Source organism: Tupaia chinensis, unplaced genomic scaffold (genome assembly GCF_000334495.1).
Source record: "Tupaia chinensis unplaced genomic scaffold, TupChi_1.0 Scaffold146346_2, whole genome shotgun sequence".
Classification (NCBI taxonomy): Eukaryota; Metazoa; Chordata; class Mammalia; order Scandentia; family Tupaiidae; genus Tupaia; species Tupaia belangeri.
The window spans coordinates 981052-1004484 of record NW_006206203.1 but is presented as its reverse complement, the minus strand read 5'-3'; the positions used below and the strand labels follow the sequence as shown (position 1 = coordinate 1004484).

The window sequence follows — 23433 nt, the reverse complement described above, 5'->3', positions numbered from 1 at the left end:
TTTCCCTTTTTCTGTTTCTCTCTGGTGAGTGCACTGCTGTATGGCAACACCCCCCCAAAAAAGAAAAATGAAACAAAAACAAGCGGCTGGCAGGCGGCACAGTGGTTAAGGAACTGAACTCCCCCATGGTTAAACGCAATTTGAGTCCTGGATCCAGTGGTTTGAAACTCATGCTGGGTGTGTGTGCGTGTGTGCCCAAAATCCTGACAGAGAACGGAGGAGGGATTGTGGCATGGCCATCTCCCCTGGGGGGTGATTTCTTGATTTTTATCTCTCTTCATCTCTCCAGTGAGCACAGGTGCCCTATAGCAAAAAACCAACCAACCAAACCAACAAAACAAAAAAACTCTTAAAACAAAAGCAAAACCAAACAAAACACTTCACAACTGGTTGCTTTATTTATGGGTTAATGATGAAATTTGCTAAACCATGAACATAACCCATAACATCTGAATGTACTCTTAAGTAAATTAGCTATAAAATGAAAGCATAGAATTGCAATCCGACCCTCGGTTCTTACCCTAGTTACTATGGCGGGTATCTGTTTATTTTTATTGACAGTTTGTCTGCGTCGGTGGGAGCCCCAACAGAATGAAATCATTTGCACTGTTTATGCACAAGGAGCTTGGCCTGGGGGACGATGGGGATGACATGAAAGACATCTGTGCTGGGACAGACAGATACTGCATGTACAAAGCCGGCCCCGTGCTCTCCATCAGTGTAAGTGTCCAGTGGTTACGTTTCAGGCTGGCGGATACAGCAGGAACTTTTGAAGATAGTTCTTTTCTCCCTCCTGCTTTGCATTCTTACACAATTAAACTAAGTGTCTAGGTATGACATTCATGATTGGAAAAAGTCCTCAGGGCAGTACAGAACATGCAATGCCACTTCCGTTTTGTTAGTTACTCCTTAGAAGTTAGGGGGAAACCCTCAAAGCACACTTCCCCCTTTCTATTTTGTAACTGATTAACACTCTCACCTTCCAGCAATTTTCTCTCCTCGATCCCTCATCCAGCTTGGGGAATGTTGAGCTGTTAGTACACAGAGGCCAATTTTCAGGACTGCTAAAGTGGTGATGTTAACACTGTAATAAGCTCGCTGAAAAGCTGCTAATGCATTGCCACGGAGCTCTTGTGAACTGCTCTCCTGCATTTAGAATGTTTTAGCAGTTCTGGACACATGCAGTGTCCTAAGACACAATGAAAGTGCCGTGATTTGCAGTTTTAAGGACTATGTGGACCACTTCCCCCCGGACCCAGAAGCCATACACTTAGGAGGGTGTATGAACACGTGCACTCAGATTTGCCTTTCCTAGCTTGTCTCTACACAAGCCTGTACTTTAAAACAACCGCTTTGACTCCATCACATATCTGGACACCATATCGCTCACAAAAGGCACAGGCAGAAATGTTAGGGGACGGGGGAAGAGCCTACTGCAGAAAAGTGTCAGTTCAATGGAGCGGCATTGTAAGTGGCTCCCATGCCCGGCAACAGTCACCATCCATTGATCACACTGCAGCACCAGGGGACAGAGTGTGGGTGACCGCGACTGGAACCCTGGGGAAAGGAGGGAAAGCTTCGTAATGCCAGTGGGGTAGTTAGATTGAGCCAAACCTGTGGGCTCACATGTGAGAATCCATTCATTTACTTATTTATTCATCAAATAAACAATGATAGAATATCTACTTTAGAAGAAAGCCAAAAGTCCTCCGGGCTTGGCAGACCTTGTCTTATTAACCTTTGCTGGATTTTTATATTATAATTGCCCTTTTGGCACAGAAAAGGGGGAGGGATGGAACAGTCAAGTGTATAAAAATGTGAAACTATGATAAACAGTAAAACTTCCGAGTAAGATACAGAGCACTGAATGGATCCTGCTGTCCTGGCAAGGAGAAAGAGCTGAAGTACGTATTATGTTGAGAGATGAGTCAAATAGAAGCAGGTCTTTCTAGGTTGGCAAGAGGTTCTCAACTGGGACTCCTTCGATGACGTTTCCTCTCTGGTAGCTACCGGGGAAAGACAACGAACTGCCTGAGGTGATGAAAGCGTTCACGGCATAGAAATCGAATACGCTCACTGTAAGTATTACTCTGTGTGTGCGCGTGTGTGTGTATGCGTGTGTGTGTGTGTGTGTGTGTGTAAGAGAGGGAGAACACAACTTTAGCAAAGACACACAAATCCACTTGTCATTTTATCATCATGTCGCATAAGGGAAAATCATAAACCTATCAAGTGCCTGATTTGGAAAAAATCCAATAGGTAAAATAATAGTTCATACTCTTCATTTACAGTTGAGGAAAATGATATTACAGAGTTTACTCACTAACTACAGATCCAGTGCCCAAACCCCAAACTCGTTACTGTAAAAACACTACTCGCTGCAGGTTTGATTCCTCACTGTGCGTTCTTACTGTGAACGCACTTACTGTGCGTTCACAAGTCAGAGGACATTCGGTGGGTAGGGACCCAAAGACTCGAAGTTTCCATAGCGTGATATTCTTCCTGATGCCAGGGAGGGGATCAGGTGGAAACATCATGGACACAGCTCCAGCGGCCCTCCCAAGTCTTTATGCCCAAGAGGACAATATGTTGAGGATCACATTTGACTCTGTTGTTATGGTAGGAATGACGTAGCTACAATTTTAGACTCAGTCCCAGGTTTTGCAAATTATGACATGGAGGATCTTTCTGGGGAGTTATTAGAACAACCACCAGGAGTGACTAAGTCCTCTCACCTGTGTTGCTCCCCGTTCTGGAGACACTGACTTCACTTTTCTAAATGCTGAGGGAAACTGGGGTTACTGTCACGAGCTATAGCAAAGTAACCCCATCTGCACATTCACTGTGTGTGTGCTTCACATTGCTAGTGAGGCTCTGTCCCACGTTCTACCCTAGTCCCCTGCAGGGCTCACACTGAAATAGCGGCAAATGGACAAGGGGACACATGGGCTCACTATTTCATTTAGTATGGTGGAAAAGAGACCAGGGACATGGCAGCCAAAATTCTATTTTCTTGAAATCAAGTCGGTCTGCAAAAAGCTCTTTTTGAAAGGTTCATCGAAAGATGAGAAATGGCCGTGCCCTGCACACTTGTACACCACCCCACCCCACCTTCTGCTCTTGACGATGAGGGCTGGACTCAATCTAACAGGCAGCGAGACGCCGCTCTCTGATCCTCACAGATGGACACATCCATCAGCGTGTCGTGCAGGCGTCAGTTAGAGATGACTTACATTCTCCTCGGTATTGGCAAAGTCCTAATGATTATGTAAATTTATCTGAGGGCTGTTAACCTGTAATGAGGGAAGAAAATATGTCCTGTTCATGTATCAGTTTGCAAGATATATAATGACACTCTCTTTTCTCCTAACAGCATGGCATGGGCATTCCCTCCATTTCTATTATGCTTCATGAACTCATCAAATTACTCCACCACGCACGCTGCTGTGACGTTACTATTATCAGAATTGGTACATCAGGGGGAATAGGTAAGACAGATTGATGTTTACCATTAAAACTGTGTGCATTTGAAATATACCGGTATACTTGGAGTCCAGCAGAAACTCAGATGGGTGAAAAAGTGTCAGGAGGATGGACTTATGGAAACTTAAGGGAATATCCCCACATTACCTGTTTTCCTCTTTTCTTCTCAATGGAAATCCAGAGAGAGAAGTCCCACTGCCTATTGCTCAGATGGTCTCAGGTGTTTATAAAGGGAAGAGTAGAGTTACTAGAAAATATGTTTTGAGGGTAAGAGTACATTTTTTTAAAAGGTTTTGCCTGGGACACATGCACTCACTAGAGAGAGATAAAGAGAGACAGACACGTGAGAAGGAAAGTAAGAAATCACACCTTAGGGGAGATGGCCATGCCACAATCTCTTCTCCTCCATTCTCCTCCTGGGATCTCGGGCACACATGCACATGCACCCAACGTGCTTTTCAAGCCACCAGCTCAGGACTCAAACCATGGTCAGCCATGTGGGCATCCAGCAATGTAACTGCTATGCCACCTGCTGGTCCCCGTAAGAGTATATTTCAAAGCTTAGGAATTTTATAAGAGGTATAAATAATTGTGTTCACGAAGAAAAAAAATATTGCAAAGATTTGTCTGATCTCTCAGCTAAGTAAGCATACTTCATAGCTCTTAGGAAAACCTTCTTCAGCTCATCTCGGTGACTCCAACCCTTTCCTTGGCTGTGCTGTTTCCTCGTCAGTGCTCTGGAAAGAGACCAGTATGGGCTTTTAGGAAAAAGCCAACTGATGCTTTCTGAGGTTTTCTCAGAGTCTTCCCACCTCCCTTCTTCCTTGGCTGGTCAGACAGCTATAAAGGGACCTTGTTTATATTTCTAGACTATGCTGAGTTACAGTTTTGAGGAAACTTCCTTTCCAGCCTCCTCTTAGCGTGCAGATCTTGTTAAATGCAAAACTGAACAGGACATTATATCTGGAAAGGTTTGCCTGACAGAATGGCAGGACTAAATGGGCAGTATGAAAAGGACTGTGATTCTGGAAGACTGGTCTTAGAATTACATATTTTCAGAGTAAAATGGGACCTCAGAAATCCTCAAAGAATTAGAGAAGTGGCATGTCCAATGTCATAGAACTGTTGATGGCTGAGCTGTGCCTCAGGAGAATCAGACATGTTTGAAGAGATCATGGGCTTCCCACAGCTGAGGTTCAGGAATAAAGATCAGCCAAGGTCCCCTCACATGGGAGAAAAAGGGACACTCATGGTTGTCCATCCTGCGAGAAGAATGTTAGTAATCAGCGTTAGATCAGGCATCCTTCCCGACTTTAGTTTACCTGACAATTCCCCAAATAATCAACAGTAGGGAGCAATGCAGGTGAGGATGAGATGGATCACATTGCTATTAAGATTGCTCATAATTCTTGAATTATGGGATACCCATGCATTATACCATCCTGACAGCTGCAATTGTCACTTAATGTTAATGAGTGACCAGCCTCGGGCCAAGTGGTGATGCAGTGGTAATACTACTGGACCCACATGGGAAAGGTCATGGGTTCACAATCTGGGACCTTTCTTTATGGTCCCATTCTGGGCATATATGCTCCTGTGAACTAGGTCAGCTGAGAACGGGGATGGATCTCATGTGAAGAGCCTGTGGGTGGTGTCTATTTGCCTGTCTCCCTCATGGAAGAAATAAATAAATAAATACATAAATAAATAAATAAATAAATAAAGTTTTGAAAAATGAATGTCCAGCCTGGACAAGGCATTCTGTTGACCATCCAGCTCGTGGTCACGGCCTTTGTCTCATGGCAACATGATACACAGAGCACACGGGCAATACAAATGTCACAACAAAGGCCCAAGAATGCGGCCAAATTGAACCACTCTGCTCGTGTGCACACATTTTTTTTTTTTTTTTAAGTTTTGTCCTCATTAAGAGCTCCCAGTTTATCAGTAAGGGATATTTGGTAGTTTTGTTTTTAGAGTATTGCATCTGAACATGAGAAAGGTACAGCCTATTTCTTTGCTGATATTATCACTCCTTAAATGAGCCAACACAACTTGATAAAGATAAATTACTTGATTAAATGATATTTTGGCCTTTCAGAAACTTTAACCATGACATAAATGCCTTAATGCACCTAAAGATTAGGATGGCATGTGAATAACATCACCTCTGATGCACATGTTTTCAACTTCCTTCTCAATCACTTTCCTCTTCTTAGGATATTATGAACAATTCAGGGAGCTACTTATTCAGTTTATTTAAAAAGCATCTGATTCATCATGGCTTTACCGTCAGTGGTCACCCTAGGTCTCTAGCTGGACCTTCTAATGTGCTATGTAATTAACTCCTCTTCGATCCATATTGAATTTGTATCACCCAGGCTAGGCTCTATAGAAGAGATTAGCAATATTTTTCCTGTAAAGGTCCAGATAGTAAATATTTTTGACTTTACAGATCCTGTGGTTTCTGCTGCATCTTCATAAGTCTGCCACAGTAGCTGATAACCAGCCATAGACTGTGTTAATGTGAATGCACATGACTTTGTCCCAATAAAACTTTATTAACACAGACAAGTGAGATTTGGGCTATGGACTATAACATGAGCATGTATTTTATGGCATCTCCATGGGAGCATTCGTTCATTCAGCAATTTTTTATTGAGTGCCTATAATGTGATAGGCCCAGTTCTAGACCTAGAGAGACAGCAGAGAACATTGGTCTTTTCTTTATATTTTATCAGAGCAATAAATAACAAATAGGTGATTATAAGAAGTCTGATGAGTGTTAGGACAGAGAGAATCTAGGGCACTATTAAGATATATCTCCTTACTCTCCTTATTCAGTCTCTAGATAGAAATCAGAATGGATCAAAAGCTGGATGAAAGTTGGGCCTGGAAAAGTTTAATGAAACCTACTATGTTGGTTTTTAATTTTGTTGTTTCCCCTCCAAGAATTCAGATCTATTGGAGAAAGTGACTTAAGCTGACACCCAAAGATTGAGTTGGTATTTGATGTCTAGGTGTGGGAAGGATGAGAGCATTGCAGACAGGGAGAATAATGGTTGGCAGAAAATGGTTTCTCAAGGAAGCCCAAGTCCCTCAAGCAGGCCAGACTTGGTAGAGATGGAAGGTCAGCCAAGAGATATAATTTACATGGAGTCAGAGAAGAGGGAACGAATGTGATGAGAATCAGAAGGGAGAGAGAATAGAAATGCAAGGAAATTATAGTAATCAAGGAGTTGCAGAGAAGATTAAATAGCAAGTAGTCACATCACTTTATGAAAGCTAGTTGCTGGCAAGCTCATTTAGTTTATTCCTGACCTAATTTATTCAAATTTGAGCCTGAAGGCTGGTACTAATTTGCATGTCCAAGAGTCATGTTTGTCTTGAAATCGAAACCCCATCACACTGGAAATGTGTATCTGGAAAGACAGCGAATGTAAATGCCTGTTCTGAATGTTATTTAATTGCATTTGGATAAGAAAATAATTTTAAAGATGAATATAGAGAGAATCATTATCAACTAGCACTAATTAATGTTGGCAGGATAGGCTATATGCTATGTGTCAAAGTAAACTCTAAATGATATAATAAATCTCTTATTTATTCCCATATTGCAGGGATCGCACCAGGCTCTGTTGTAATAACCGATACAGCTGTAGACTCCTTCTTTAAGCCCCGCTTTGAACAGGTTATCTTGGACAACATCGTCACCCGAAGTACTGAACTTGACAAGGAACTGGCTGAAGAACTGTTCGACTGTAGCAAAGAAATCCCCAACTTCCCGACCCTCATTGGACATACAATGTGTACCTATGATTTTTATGAAGGTGAGAAGGATTTATCAACTGCGAAAGGCACACAAAAAAATATGCCAGCAATCCTTTGTTATTCAAACCCATAATTTACATTAAAAACTTGACTTAAGAAAATTAATAGTTGTGGATTGAAAAGGGAACTGAAACAGCCTTCTTTACTTACTAAAGCATGGGAAAATAAGGACATAAAAAGCAGCAGAGAACCACTCAAAATGAATTTATATTGGGAGTGGGTTTAATCCTTTAGGAATAAATTGAATACCAAAAGGCGATTTAGTGAGGTTGGCAAAATCTTATCCCTGTTTATTTAAATTTGATTTAACTAATCTTTAAGTTGAACTCAAGAAGAAGGGAAATATATTGATATGTGTTTCTGGCATTCACCAGTACCTCACAAGAGACCTGGTAATCAAGAACAAGTGGGGACCAGGAAATGGGGAGAAATGTTTCAGGAAACAAATCCTACAGTGATGGGGTAGTCTTAGAGTGGTGTTTTTTTGGTTTTTTTTTTTATCTCCCAGCCATGAGGAAGGGGTACCCAAACCAAGTTTCAAGGAAAACTGAATGTGATGTCCAAGTAGGAGTTCTTGCTACAGGGCAAGGGGCCTGGGCTCAGGGGAACCTTTAAGGGGAGAACCAGCTCATTCCAGAAGAAAGAATCTAAACAAGGCTGGTACCATGCCTTGACGAGCATAAAAGCATTCTGGGAATCTTGAAGTACAGTATGTTCATATCAAATCCATGTTCTTTCATTATAAATTTCTTTTCCCTATGGACAAAAGTGCCTTTGTATTTGTTATAAAATAGGAGGGGCTTTGGGTCTGACTGAGTGAGACCCTCTGTTGTAAGCTACTGGCTCACAGACTCTGCCTCTAGAGGATGGCCCACCAATGCGTTTAAGCCAGAGTCTGCAAATGGCAGCCTGTCAAAGTTTTATTTTTCTTTCTTTCTTTCTTTTCTTTTTTTTTTTCTTTTTTGCCTACACAGTATTTTTCAGAATGTGAATATTTTGTCAACATTTATAATTCTTGGAGATTTCATATGAAAATTCATATTTTTGGCTCTTTGAAATCACATAATGTAACATAAAAAAATATATAATAGTGTATGCATGACAGCCCTGGTGAACCCTGGCCCATCACTGAAGCTACATTTGCCGACAGTAGGGTGAGGCCACGCCCTTGTTGACATCACCTGTTGGCTTCTGGCACTAAGTTCGAATCAGTTTAAGTAACACTTGTTTAGAGGTGCTGGCAGGCAGCTGTAAAGAGGGGTACAAGAGGCAGCAGACTGCCGGGGTGGAAGTAGCATGAAAGAGAGAAAAGGAAGATTAAGAGGGGAATGGGTAGAAGGATTGTGCAAATAATGGAAGGGGACTATTATTAGCCACCTGCTTCCAGCCAGGCCCTCCTTGGGGGTAGGCAGGGGATGGGAGGTCTGTTTCTGGGTACATGCAGGGTGGAGGGGGAGTAATGGCATCAGGTTTTTTTTCCCCTTCTTCTGTCCCTGTTGGTTGATATAGGTGCAATTGATAAATGAACACAGAATAGCTTGGAAAAGAAAAAGTGATCACACGGGAAGGCATGCAGCCTGGGAGGTGTGTGGTAGGAAGGAGGGTGGGCCAACTGATTGTCTGCATAGGCTCCCACCATTATGATGGGCACACGGGGTAACATCCCTGGTTCTCAAGTGGATTGTGAGCACTTCTGAGACACAGTGCTCCATCTTCTCTAAAACCTGTCCCTGGACCGTGCCCCAGTCACTGGGCAACCTGACATTGTCCTCAGCGAACAGCTCTCTCAGCAACTCCCCATGTCATGATGTCCCTGGGCACAGGGCATGCTGCTACACCCACTTGGTGGCCACTGGCTCCTGAACAAATGCACTCAGCCATGGACACTCCGTCCTACACATGAGCCCTGGTTGACAACAAGCCCCTTGGTGATGCCACTGCTGCTAAAGTGGGATGTTAAGTCAAGAAATATTATCTATTCTCTTTCAGGCCAAGGAAGGTTAGATGGAGCACTGTGCTCCTTTTCCAGAGAAAAGAAGTTAGATTACTTGAAGAGAGCATATAAGGCTGGCGTCCGGAACATTGAGATGGAATCTACAGTGTTTGCAGCCATGTGTGGACTCTGTGGTCTGAAAGGTGAGCTTTTCATGCATGCCAAGGGTCAGTCTCCTCTTTCATCATTTATTTCCACTCTTCACAGTAAAAAGGGGGCTAGCTATATAATTACTTTGGGTTAAATGTATGCCTTGTAACTATTTATAATATGTGTTATCTCATAATGTCTTCTGAATGGAAATTATTCCCCAGCGCAAATGAGGAAACCAAGCCTCAAGGGTCAAAGGCAAAGTGTCAAGGCCACCAGCGAGTTGGAGATGTAGTCAGGAATGACATCAAATTCTGTTTTCTTCATCCTGGTAGTGGCTATTTCCTATTACGTTCAAATTTATTCAGACAGGATTCAAATAAAATATTTTAAAACTAGCCCGTCAATCATGGTTTTTAAATAGTATGGTCAGGGATGGGTGGGAGGAGAGGGTGCCCATTGGGAAAATGCCACCTGAGTGTCTGGGGAAATCTGTTCCTGAGAAACGCAGAGCTGAGGCCACAGGGCAGGAGTGCTGGAGTGTGTTGGAGGAGCAAGAAGGAGACCAGTGTTGGGAACCAGCAGTTAGCGTAATGGCTATGTCGCTGGACTCCCACGTAGTCGACCGCGGTTCGTGTCCCGGACCCAGTGGCTTAAAACTCACGCCGGGCGCATGTGCGTGCATGCCCAAGATCCTGAGAGGAGAATGGAGGAGAAGGGATTGCAGCGTGACCATCCCCGCTGGGGGGTGATTTCTCGCTTTCTGTCTCTATGTCTCTCTCTGTCTGTCTGGCGAGCGCACGCGCCCTACAGTGAAAATCTCTCCAGAAAAAAAAAAAGAAGGAGACCAGTGTTGTTTGGAAATGAGAGGAGAGGAGACTGTCGATGGGCAGGGGGAAATGCAGACTGTGTGGGTCTTTGTGAGAACTGGGGCTTTCACCCTGCGTGTAACAGGGACTATTGCAAGGCTCTGAGCAAAGAAGCGACTAGCTCTGACCTGTGTTTTAACAGTCTCCCTGGCTGCTGAGGTGGAGAGAACTTAATGAGCCAAGGGCAGAAGCAAGAGGAGGAAGCAGAGAGCTAATTCCAGTAGGAAGAGAGCTAATGCTGTCTAGGGAGACTGGCCAGGTGACGGCAGTGGAGGTAGAGAGAAGTCAGCTCCTGGAAGCCTTTTGAAGACAAATCCAACAAAGTTTGACAATTCGATGTGAATTTAGAGAAAATGGCAGGAGTTACAAATGACTCCCAGGCTTATGGCATGAGCAACTGACAGGATGAGATTCTAGAAACTGGGATAGGGACAATTTGGGTGAGGACTGAAGAACAGTAGGCATCAAGTGGAGGCCACCTAAGCAGGTGGATTTAATCTAGAGTGTAGGTGAGAGTTTCAACTAGAGAAATAAATTGGTTAAGCTAACCTCATAGATGGCATGTAAAGCCATGTGATGGATGAGATGACAGAGTAGAAGAGAACACAGATGAGAAGAGGTATTGGTTAAACAGTAAAAAGTAGGAGCGGGCCAGGATCCCCTGTGCTGCAGTGGTAAAACACAGCTCTCTGTGAGGCGATCCCACATGGGAAAGTTCCCAGTTGATCAGAGACCTCCCTGAGTATGCCAGCCATGTGCGTGCCATGATCTGGGGCTGGTTGGATGCTGCAGATGAATCATGGTGTAAGGACCCTATTGAGGGCTGTCTGCCTGTCTGAGACATCGCTCTCACTCGCAGAGTAAATAAGGAAAGAAACTTGTAATAAATGGGGAGATGGCAGGTATCAAGGAGGAGCAGACATTGAGGTTGGCAGTACACCAGCAGAGTGCAGCACCCTGGCATGCAGAGAAGAAAGATTCCATGCAGAATTAAAGAAGTACAGCACATCAGAAAAAAGAAAGAAAGAAAAGAAAAGAAAAAAGAAAAAAGAAAGAAAGAAAAAAGAATTACAGCACAGTAATGCTTCATTTGACCACAAGTGAAATTTGAATTTCAGTATTTGTCCTTAGAGTCCATCAATTTTTTTCTAAAAGTATGATTTATTTTAAAAAATTCTTTTAATTTTTAAAATTTACATTCTACCATTGTACATCTCTATAGCTCACAATATGCTCAAAGTATGTATGCAGCACGTGACAAGCAAATCAAGGCTATTACCACAAACGTCAGCTTCAACAGAGAATGTTACATTTGTTCATAGGGTTCCTCAGTTTTAACATGCATATTACTAACAACACCTGTGTCAGCATTTCTAAGAATATATTTTAATAAAAAATATATAGTTTGTAGAAAGAAAATGATTGTAGAACCACTATCCTCAATTATTCCCATTTCTCAAGATGCAGATGCTCCCTGACTTACGATGGTGTGACTTAAGATTTTGACTTTACAATAGGTTTATTGGGGCCTAATCCCATCGTAAGATGAGGAGCATCTGCACAAGTGCATGTAAAGCCTCTTAACACCTGAGTGAACAAGAGCAAATGCATTCTTGCTCTCCTTGGAGAGTCACTGTTGATGCCTCCTTTCAGGGAAACAATAGCACCTGCTTTTCTGTCCCCAGTCGGTGAGAGTGGGGCAGCGTGACCTTGCCTGCACAGCGACCCAATCCCCGCTGAGCCTGCAGGCATGCCTGGATTCAGGTACTTCCGCTCGCGGAAATGCCTCTTCACATTTCCTTATTATAGAAAAAAGTGCACACTTTAGTCTTGTCTCCACCTAATAAATAAATGAAGCAGAATGTGGTAATCAATCTAGATTTAAAAATAAAATGCCTAGTAACTGACATGATGCTCTGATGCACACCATCAGTTTTTTCCTTAAGCGGCACCAATTAGCAGCCAGGGAGAGCTCTAGGCTTGTGAACTGTACAGCAGTCTTTCTTTCTTTAGCATGCTGCAGAAAACTTAAGAGAAGTTCTGTTACAAGAGCTTTCTGTCCTCCCTCCTTTTGTGACCTTGCTGCCTCTGCCACCTGCAGGGTCCCCGCGTGGATCTCTTCTTCTCTGCCTTTCTGTAGCTCCTGCTGCCTGCTGCATTTTCTTTTTTCTGCTGCTGCTGGAGCTGCTGGCAGCTGATTTCAGCCCACAGATCACTCTCTTCCAGGCACTGCTGCAGCCTTCTCATGGAGAGACCCCTTCTGGGCTGACTGTGTTCACACTAAAGGGTGCAAATGTTACTCTAATTCTGTAGCTCTTGGGAGCATTTCCATCTAAATGTCTTCATGAGGGCAGGGATTCTTTATCTGCCTCAGACACTAGTATTTTTAAAGGTGGAGTACTGGGGCTGGCAGGTGGCACGGTGGTTAAGGCACTGGACTCCCAGGTAGCTGACTGCAGTTCAAGTCCAGACCCTGGTGGCTTGCTTTCTCACTTTCCCTCTCTCTGTCTCTCTGTAGTCAAATTAAAAAAAAAAAATACAATAGATGAAGTTAAACAAATAATGCTTTAAGAAATAAATAAAATAGGGGACCAGCAGTTAGCGTAATGGCTATGTCGCTGGACTCCCATGTGGTCGACCGTGGTTCAAGTCCTGGATCTGGTGGCTTAAACTCATGCCGGGCATGTGTGTGTGTGCGTGCCCAAGATCCCAAGAGGAGAATAGAAGAGAAGGGATTGCAGTGTGACCATCCCCCCCTGGGGGTGATTTCTTGCTTTCTGTCTCTCTCTGTCTTTCTGGCGAGTGCATGCACCCTGTAGCAAAAACCTCTCCTAAATAAATAAATAAATAAATAAATAAGAAAGTGGATTCCTGGTACGCAGCTCCCTGGAAGGGTAACCACCTCGTCACAGACAAAACCCTATGCTTAGGATGCTGCTGCTCTCTCATCTTCACCAGCCCTTCCTGATAGTCTCCCCCAGCATCAGGGCCTGGAAACTGGCACCTGGCACCTTGTGATTTTAACCCACACTCACCACTCTGAATGAACCAGAAGAGTTTGCTTTAGAGGAGGGCTGAGAGTGCATCCACAAGCAGCTTCTGAAACAGGCAGTTAGAGGAGATACAGGTGAGCAGGTTTCACCTGCCACTGAGCACCCAGGGCCCACAGGCCGCCTCCCCACCTGCCCCATCCCTGGCACTGTTAGTAAGGGCACACCCCATCCGAAAGAATTGCAGAGCAATCATTCCCCCGTGTGGGGTGCTTTCTTATTTTTCCTCTCTGTCTCCTGCAAGTGTATCATGCCCTCTGGCTAAACAGAGAATTAAGAATCTGAACTAAATTGCACTGTAAACCAAATGGACTTAATTTGACATTTATAAAACATTTCATTCAGCAGATGCAGGATGCACGCTCATCAGCACCCTGGAGCATTCTCCAGGATAAACTATATGTAAGACTACAAAATAAGTCTCAAAAAAAAAAATTAGGGATCAGCAGTTAGCTGGATATGTCGCTGCACTCCCACGTAGTTGACCGCAGTTCAAGTCCCTGACCTGGTGGCTTAAACTCACAGTGGACGCATGTGCGTGCGTGCCCAAGATCCCATGAGGAGAATGGAGGAGAAGGGATTGTGGCATGGAATCCCCCCTGGGGAGTGACTTCTCACTTTCTGTCTCTCTGTCTCTCTCTGTCTTTCTGGCGAGCACACACGCCCTATAGCAAAAACCTCTCCCCCCCCAAAAAAAAAGAATAAAAAAAATTAAAGTCTGTATCGAGTACACTTTCTGACCACAATGGATCAAAATAGAAATTAGTAGAAAGAGGGGACTTAGGAAACTGTAAAGATTCATGGGATTAAACATCATGCTCCTGGACCACTGGGCCAATGGAGGGATTAAGTAGGAAATTTAAATATTTCTCAAAACAAATGAAAATGAGAACACAACACAGGGAAACCTATGGGATACAACAAACACGGCACTAAGAAGGATGTTTATAGGAATAAACACCTTCATCTAAGAAGTTGAAAGGTTTCAAATACCTAACAATGCACTCAAGGAGCCAGCAAAGGAAGCGCACGCCAAACTTAGAAGGAAAGGAAGAGTTAAGGACGACAGCAGAACTAAGTGAAATGATTAAGAAAAATCTTTGAGTTTTATTTTTTTTTCCTTTTAAAAGTTTGCCAAGTGGTGTGTGCACATGCTAGGTGGGCGAAAATTGAAAGCATCCCCCATGGGGCATGGCCATGCCATTGCAGTCTTTTCTCCATTTCTCCCTCTGGGCATGTTTTTTAAGCTGCCGGGTTGGATGTGTGGGATCCAGCTCCCTTACCCACTAGGTCAGGGGCTGGCCCAAAAAGATCCGTTGAAACAAAAAGTTGACTTTTTACTTATCGAAGAACAGAATTAGCAGAAACTGAAAGATTGGAAGGTGTCATAGTGGGAAGGGCAACTGTAGATACTAGAGATAGTGCAGGGTGTGGGATGATGGGGGAGGGTAACAGGAGAGGAACAGGGAAAAACCATTTAATCGATACAAAAAAGAAAAAAATAGGTTAAGAAATAGGTAAATGTGGAACAGATTTTAGCTCCTGTTACTACACAAATGAAAAAAAAATGTATGCTAATCTGTATGTAGTTATATTTATTTCTGTATCATAACATTTTATAAACCTCAAATACACCCAATAAAAGACATTTTTAAAAAGAAAAACAGAAAGAATTGTCTAAAAGATTAGGAGTCTTAACTAGCCAAACAGGTCAAAGCTTTCCTTTGTAGTCAGGTCTATGGAAATACCTTTTTTGCTATATTTGTAGCCCCTGTGCCTATGAAATTTGATAGGTGGACAGATTGCCTGGAATAAGGCCACTGACACCCTAATCCCATTGCCATACTGACCTCATCCTGGAAAAGTATCAGGACGCCAATGCTACTTTAAAGATATGGTAAAGGGAAATACTAGAATTCACCAAATTATTCTACATCGAATAGCTGAAGATGCTACAAAATAAAACCTATATAGGACCAGCAGTTGGTGTAATGGCTATGTTGCTGGACTCCCATGTAATTGACCACGGTTTGAGTCCCGGACCAAGTGGCTTAAACTTATGCTGGACGTGTGTACGTGCGTGCCCAAGAACCCGAGAGGAGAATGGAAGAGAAGGGATTGTGGTGTGGCCATCCCCCATGGGGGAGGGGGTGATTTCTGTCTCTCTGTCTCTCTCTGTCTTTCTGGTGAGCACACATGCCCTTAGCAAAAACCTCTAAAAACAAATAAATAAAACCTATACAATGGGAGTACTGTGTAAAAAGAAGCGAATACACTTATCTAACATTTTATAATGTGCCATATCTGTCCCTCTAAAAGCAAAATCTACTCTAATTAAACGCCTAACATTTTGATTAAGGATGACAATCCTTTCGTACTGTGAACTTGTGTTAAATATGTTCAGGTTTTTTTATTATCATTTCTGATTTACAGTAGTATGTTCAATTTGTACCCGCTTTTTAAGACAGTACTTTTGCTTTGATACACTTGTTTTCAAGGTTGCAAGCAAAAGCTAAAACCCTCTTCTATGTTTGAGTTGTTTGCCACACTCACAGTAGCTTTTCTTTAGAGTAAAGGAAGAATTCAGTGTTATTTCTTCTGGCAGATAACTGGTAACTTGGGGGATATATTCAGTCTTTCTAATATTACTTTATTAGAGTTCAATGAAAAGGAGCAGATTCCTGACTTTAATACCATTTTTATATTCTTCTGCTGTTCCCAGCAATGAGGGATCCTGGGCTCTGGGAACTGCAGTGTGATTGTTGATAAAGTCAAAAAGATATTACAAGAAGATTAAAGATTATATTTAGTTTAGAGCTGGAGTATTTTGTAACCGTAAAGTGGAGATAAATCAGGATTTTGAAAACTGTTACTCAAAGATACAAGTCAACCAGTTGCAGCTCCTTTTGTCCTGACAAGAGAGAAAGAAACTGTGACTCTTAAAGGCTAAACAGCTGCGGCCAGCAGGTGGCGTGGTGGTTAAGGGCACTGGACTCCCACATGGCCAACTGTGGTTTAAGTCCGGGCCTGGCAGCTTGCTTTCTCACTTTTTTTCTTGTTCTCACCCTTGCTCTAGTCAAGTGAAAATTAAAAAAAAATAAAGTTAAATAAAATGATTCAAAAAAAAAAAAGTTAAGCAGCTTTCCCCCTTCTCACGGTTGAGAAGTAGCTACACTGGCATTTGAACCCAGCTATGTCTGGCTAAGGCCCCTTTGCACCGCGTTGTGTAGCTTACTGCCAGCAGCTTCTTCATGAAGACCCAAGATGAACAGTGACAGAAGCAGCACAATATATACCATCAAAAGTCACTGCAGATTTGTTTAATTTGAAATGTCGAGAGTAGATAGTTGTGTTACTTCACCCACACTCTTCTCTCCACATATCAGGCCCCATCCTCTGCCTGCTCTGGGTCATCTCTGGGGCCTGGCATCGAGTAGAAGCTTGAGTCCCCAAGGTTGCAGTTGCACATTTTGGAAATGACGATATGGTTTTAAACTGACAAGACAATGTGAGACTATAAATGGAGGATGTGGATGTGGGCAAGACCTGAGATCTATCCCACTCCTAAGAGAATAAAAAGATGATCCAGAAAAGAAACACAGCTAGCTCAAAATAGAAATGGAATAAAATGGGGACCCCCTCCACCATTTCATGAGGTATAAAATGTAACATTTGTCTATCAAGAGATGACTCATACAGTCCTCTATTTGAAAGTGGCAGCTTACAACGAAAGAGGAATGTTTAACAATGTTTTTTAGAGGGTAAAAAGAATGAGGCATCTATTTAAGGGAATGGATAGGGAGGTCTTATATATATATAATCAGTTATTTAATTAGGTTCTTGGCAAAAAATCTAGAACACCAATTTGTGAGGATAAACTCCATTCGTAAGGGCAAACATGGATCGCAAGTAGCCGTGGAGCTGAGGAACAGCTTTGATTTTTGGTTAAATTTGCAAGTCCACAGATTTCTGATCAATCTTGTGCTGCTCTGAAATCTCGTATTTCTCCTTTTCTGTGTCGAAGATCTCACCTTCCTGGTGTCTGGGCTTCCGCAGTTTCTTTTTCTTGAAGTAAGCATTGGTAAGGTGCTTTGGGCTTTTTACTTTGCTAATATCAATTTTCAGGGAGGCGGTAATGACAAATTTCTGGTGTGTTCTACGCAGTGGAACTCGATTGAGAACCAGCGGCCCAGTTACAAGTAGCAAGCCAACGCTCAGCTACTGCTTCAGGAAAACCACTCTCCTGCCTCTGTGGCGTCCAGCGAGGATGATCAGAATGGTCCCAGGAGCGATGCTAGCTCGCAGCTTTCTCACGGGTTGACTGAAGGGTTTTTTGCCTTGGCTCAACAGCTTTCAAGTCACATCTTCAGTAGGATAATACCTAGGCATTTTGCACAGTTTAACCACCCGGGTACCACCATTCTTGTCTCCACCAACTGGTTTTGTGACAGTTGCAAGAACTTCTCCTTCTTTTTCTTTTTGATCCTGGATTTAGTGACCAAGTATTTCCTCTTGTACGTGGCCTTCCCGGAATACATGGCAGACCGGGAGTATCTGCTGATGCCCCAGACTAGGATGGGGTTTAGGCTACAATGGGGCTTCCCCTTATTGGGCTTTTAAGACTTGGGGCCACCCTTTTTAACCTAGCCACTGGCATCAGCCTTCTGGGCTTCAGTTTTCTTCTCCTTAGTATCCTGCTTTGCAGCTTTTTCACCTGCCATCTCGTATAGTGGGAAAGAGCGGGAGATCTTAATATTAAAAAGGTTACTAGGAATGCAATACTAAATCTAAAATACTAAATACTAAATAATCTAAATACTTAGATTTAGCTCTGAGTTCCTGGAGGCCAACCTGAAAATGGAAACATTTTAAATTATACACCCCTCATTATCTAATAAAGAAAACATTTTAAGTTATTCAAATGTAAAACTTTGTCCAAAAGTTAAGCTTACATGAATTATCAGCTATATTACAATAGGCAGCATTATTAATAATATTTTTATTAAATAAAAATATAGGATAATTTTTCATATGGTGTAATGCTAAATCTTGGTTCTGTGTAACTCAGCATTTCTTTGGGGACCTAAAGAACTAGGGTCCAGGAATGTGCATTTGTGATAACTTGATTTGATGAAGGGACAGAGTGTAAAGTCTTTAAAGCAGCGGTTTTCAAATATTAATGTGCAACCACTGTAACTGGGAAGATTTATTTTTCATGCAGATTTACTGCACTCTCCCAACTCTCACCACCAATTCTGATTGTGAATGTCCGGGACAGAGCCTAAAAATCCAAATTGTTAACATCTCTGCTTCCGATGCAGGTGGCCACTGGAGCCCATTTTGAGAAACACCAATCTAGAAGTGAATGGTTTGTATGTCCCTTTGCTTTGACCAGCTCTTTGAATATAAACTTATTCCTCCTGACTTGATAAGCAGCAAACACCCTGAGACAATGTCTCAGGGGAGATACAGGACATATAAGGGCTCTGGGTTGTTGATTAAAATTATTCTTATGCTTTATCTACCAGGCATAGAGACAGTAAAAGTGGTGTGATAAACCCTTGAGGTAGCATGGGGGAAGATGACGGAGTGTAAAAATGGTCAGGGAGAAATGGGAGAGGAACAGAATAAAGTAATCCAGGCTCAGAACTCCAAAGCTAGCCTTCACTGCTTTGCCATTTTCTGAAGACCAGCCTTGTACGGTTTCCATTGTGTGTATAGATATTTGTGTCCTGCCTTGCTATCTTGATCATCATTCATGGGAAAACTTTCTGGAAGTTCATTCTGAACGAGAGATGGGGTTAAAGTGGAGGTCCATAGGGATCCATAGATTCGTAAGGATTCACAGGTGGGCTGTTGGGGGTGGGAGTGGGGTCGCTGGACCTCCTGAAATTACACCCTAATATTTTGGGCGTATAGGCGTATGTGGATTTTTATGAAAAGGGGCTCTATTTATGACTTCCATCAGGTTTTCAGAAAGGCCAAAAATGAGCTCAAAGAGTTGAGAATCACTGGGCATTTCTGGGTACATCAAGTTCCATGTTCATATCTGTGTGTTTCTGTAACATTCCAGCCAGAGGTCAGTTAATTGACAACCTCCTTGGTGGCAGCTAGGTCACTATGTGTCCCTCTCCCCCCCCCCCCCCCCCCCCCAAAAGCCACTCTCCCTGCCTAATCTGAGGATTATGGTAGCAAAGCTGTCAGGCTTGATTTCAGCAAACTGTTTTGGGTAATTAGTCCCTTTTAATTGCTCACAGAAATACTAATTTTAGGTGACAAGATTATTATATGCTGCTTGTTAATGGGTTCTCCAGGGTCAAGAAAACACCACTGAGATTGCTAGGACCTGTTCTTTTCCATCGTTGGCTTTACCCTTGAAATCCAGAGAAGACATTCAGCTCCCGCTCTGTAAAAAGTACAGAGCACTGGTTTCCTTTATCCTTCTGCCAAGTGAAGGATTAGCGAGGGACTTTCAACTTGTCCCGGCTATTACCAGCCCTTGTCAGGCTTCACAGACTCACTGATCATTAACTTAAAAAACTGGAGGGAATTTCTAGCTCTTCCATTTGCTTGTTTACCTAGTCAGCCAAGTTGCTTTATAAACGAGTGAGTTTTGAATAAATAGGGTCCTAGGTGATGAAATATTTGACTCAGCTCAAGTTGAATATTTTCATTGCTTTTTCGCTTCACTGAACGAGAGGGTCACTGAACTGATAGGTCAGGGCAGGTTTGCCTAATAGTTTACCATGTGCCAGCTGAGGGGAGGAGTGGAGAGAAGGCGGAAACTCTTCTCAGCAGTTTAGGAAGCTGGAAATGGATTGTCTGTTTACGAGCTGCATCATTCTGCGCCATCGTTTGACCTCTCAAAGCCCTCATTTCATCATCTGTCAAAAATCATGCCTAACTCACAGCACAGCTGTTAAGGATTAAGTTATGTCACAAACGCTCAGCATGTGGCAAGAACTAAACCAAACAAAAAAGACACACACAGTGGGAGAAAATATTTGCAAATCATACACCTGATAAAGAGTTAATATCCAAAATACATAGAGAACACAAACAATTCAATAGCAAGAAAATAAGTATGATTTTGTAGCCAGATTAAAAAACAGGGAAAGCATCTGACATTTCTCAAAAGAAAACACACTAATGAACTACTAGATATATGAAAAAAGGTTCAACATCACTAATCAGCAGGGAAATAAATTAAAAAGCACCAGAAGATGTAACTTTACACCTGTTAGAATGGCTAATGACTGTGGATGAGGATGTGGAGAAAAGGGAACCCCCATACACGATTGATGGGAATGTAACTGAGTATGTCCATTATGGAAAACAGTATGGAGGTTCCTAAAAAAAATGGGAAATAGAATTATCATATGATCCAGCAATCCCACTTGAGGTCAGTACATTGAAGAGATATCTGCATCCCTATGTTTGTTATGGTACTATTCATAATAGCTAAGATCGGAAACAACGAGAGTCCAACAGATAAAAGGGTATTTAAATTCTGGTATATATACAATAAAATACTATATAGCCTTGAAAAAGAAGGAAATCCTATAATCTGTGAAGATATAGATGAGCTAAAAGGACATTAAGTGAAATGAACCAGGTGCAAAAAGACAAATATTGCATAATCTTACTTATGTGTAGAATCTTTGTTTTTTCTTTTTAAAAAATGTACATTTGATCACTATATATCTTTATAGTGTACATATTTTCCAGCATGAATATGGTGCAAAGGGTACAAAATTTCATTTGGATGAAGGAATGAATTTCAGAGATCTATTGTACAGCATGGTGACTACAGTTAATAGGAATGTATATTTCAAAATCTCTAAAAGGGTAAATTTTCATTGTTCTCACCACAAGAGATGATAAGTATATGGGGTGATGGATATGTTAATTAGCTTGATTTAACCATTTAATAATGTATACATATATCAAAACATCACATTGTTCCCCATAAACATTTACAATTATTATTTGTCAATTAAAAATAAAATAAGGTAGCATATGCTATTATAATTACAATACATTTCTCCTCCCTGAATATAGATTTTACAAAGAAGTCTGAAGTAGTGAAGGTGTCAAGGCAAATAAATATCACACTCACTCCCAACTCCCTCTCTTACCCTCAAAATTTGTTCATGTAGGGAACCAGCAGTTAGCGTAATGGCTATGTCGCTGGACTCCCATGTAGTTGACTGCGGTTCGCGTCCCGGACCCGGTGGCTTAAAACTCACGCTGTGCGCGTGTGCATGTGTGCCCAAGATCCCGAGAGGAGAATGGAGGAGAAGGGATTGCGGCGTGACCATCCCTCCTACGGGGTGATTTCTCGCTTCCTGTCTCTCTGTCTCTTTCTGTCTGTCTGGCGAGCGCACGCGCCCTATTGCGAAAAACCTCTCCAAAAAAAAAAAATTTGTTCATGTAGACACATTCAACCCCATACACTGAAATCCTTTAAAAAATGGTACCAGTGCACATGGAGATATTACTCTGTTATCAATTTGAAGTAGCTGACATTCATTTTAATGCGGTAATAACATTCCTTGATATCAAAGATTTGATGTGGAACTGATGATAAAGAACTTACATGGAACCAAATTTTTCTCTCTGTCTCTTCCTGGTGGAATAAACCCACCATGCCCTCATGGTGACTTGAAAAATGAGAATTTGGTTTTTTTAAAATGATTTTTGTTCTTTTACTTCTAGTTTCTTATATATCATAAGATTTTATTTCCATTTTTTTTGAAATTAAATGATAATACCTCTGCTCTTTCATGGTACTGATTCTTATGTTTAAACATTTCATTTCATACCTTATTTCCTAAAATTTCATGAGGGTCAGCACTTACCTTTCTTGGGACTTCTGGGGTCAGCATTCCATTTCTCTTCTCTATTTACTTCAACAAGGACAGCAGCAGGCAAACCCAAACATTGCACTAAGGGGAAAAATGGCACCTCAGGAGTAATGTTATAGCTAGCTCACCAGTCCTATCCTTGAGTAAAAACAGCCTTCTCTAAGAACTGCAGATGGGAGAACAAAGCTGGCATTTCATGTGTCTTGGATGACAAAGGTCTCTCCTTGTCTTATCTTGAACACGATGCTTTTCTGAGCTTTATCTAGCCAATTGTGTAGGAAAGGGGAAGGAGGAATATTCATAATAATTTCAATTAATGGCTCAGCAGATGGCATGGTGGCCAAGGCACTGGGCTCCCACATGGTCAACTGAGATTCCATTCCAGACCTGGCAGCTTGCTTTCTCATTTTCCCTCTCTCTCTATCTCTCTTTAGCGAATATTTATGCCCCATAGCAAATTAAAATAATAATAATAATAATAATACATAAAATTAAATACATCTTTAAAAAATAATTTCAAGTAACTTATTTGGATGAAGTGTTCGTAAGAATGCTAGAGCAATGGGAGTTACAGGGCAGGAAGGGGATTCCGCGAGCTGCATCTACATTACAGGGAAGCTATGCAAAGGACGTGTATTATGGATGCTGGCCCGTTTGGGAAATGTTCCTACAGAAAAGATAAATCCGTTGTTGCAATAATCGTGTTACTTGCTCTTCTAGCTGCTGTGGTCTGTGTGACACTTCTTGACAGGCTCGACTGTGACCAGATTAACTTGCCCCACGACGTTCTGGTGGAGTACCAGCAAAGGCCTCAGCTCCTGATATCTAACTTCATCAAACGGCGGCTTGGACGTCGCGAGCAGATGTCATAACCTGGCAGCTCCACCCCCTCTGCAAGTTTGTAGCTCAAGTTGGAATGTTGAAGCCATATATTATTTGTGACATTTTTCATATGGTTCTTATCCCCATCCTAAAATCATAATAAAGATTTTATGAAATCCCTTTATCTTAAAAGAGAATTTATTGAAAAAGAATGTAAAACCCACATTAAATTAAATTCAAATTTCGTTTTAAAATAAGTTAACGAAATCAGTCTAATAATTAAAATTTCAAAACTCCTGGATGGTGACATTTGGAGTTTCATATGCGGCATTAATTAGACTTACATCAAAATAGACCAGCCGTTTGTAGATAAATACAGTTACCAGTCATTCTGTTTCTGAAAGCAATCCAGAAATTCATGTTAGAAC

At 42.0% G+C, this 23433-nt stretch overlaps 1 protein-coding gene across 2 annotated transcripts in view; it reads left to right on the top strand.

Annotated features, from left to right (window-relative positions):
• Nucleotides 1-23189, top strand: part of UPP2 (uridine phosphorylase 2) — a 44933-nt gene extending 21744 nt beyond the window's left edge. Inside the window, exons 3-7 of one of the 2 annotated variants that reach the window (XM_006168896.3) lie at nt 562-720; nt 3374-3488; nt 7104-7313; nt 9304-9450; nt 22904-23189. In XM_006168896.3, coding sequence (XP_006168958.1) covers nt 562-720; nt 3374-3488; nt 7104-7313; nt 9304-9450; nt 22904-23055 — 783 coding nt within the window. In that variant the 3' untranslated portion in view covers nt 23056-23189. The remainder of the gene's footprint in view (nt 1-561; nt 721-3373; nt 3489-7103; nt 7314-9303; nt 9451-22903) is intronic. The other variant, XM_006168897.3, reaches the window with a different exon arrangement.
• Nucleotides 23190-23433: the final 244 nt, after the last annotated feature.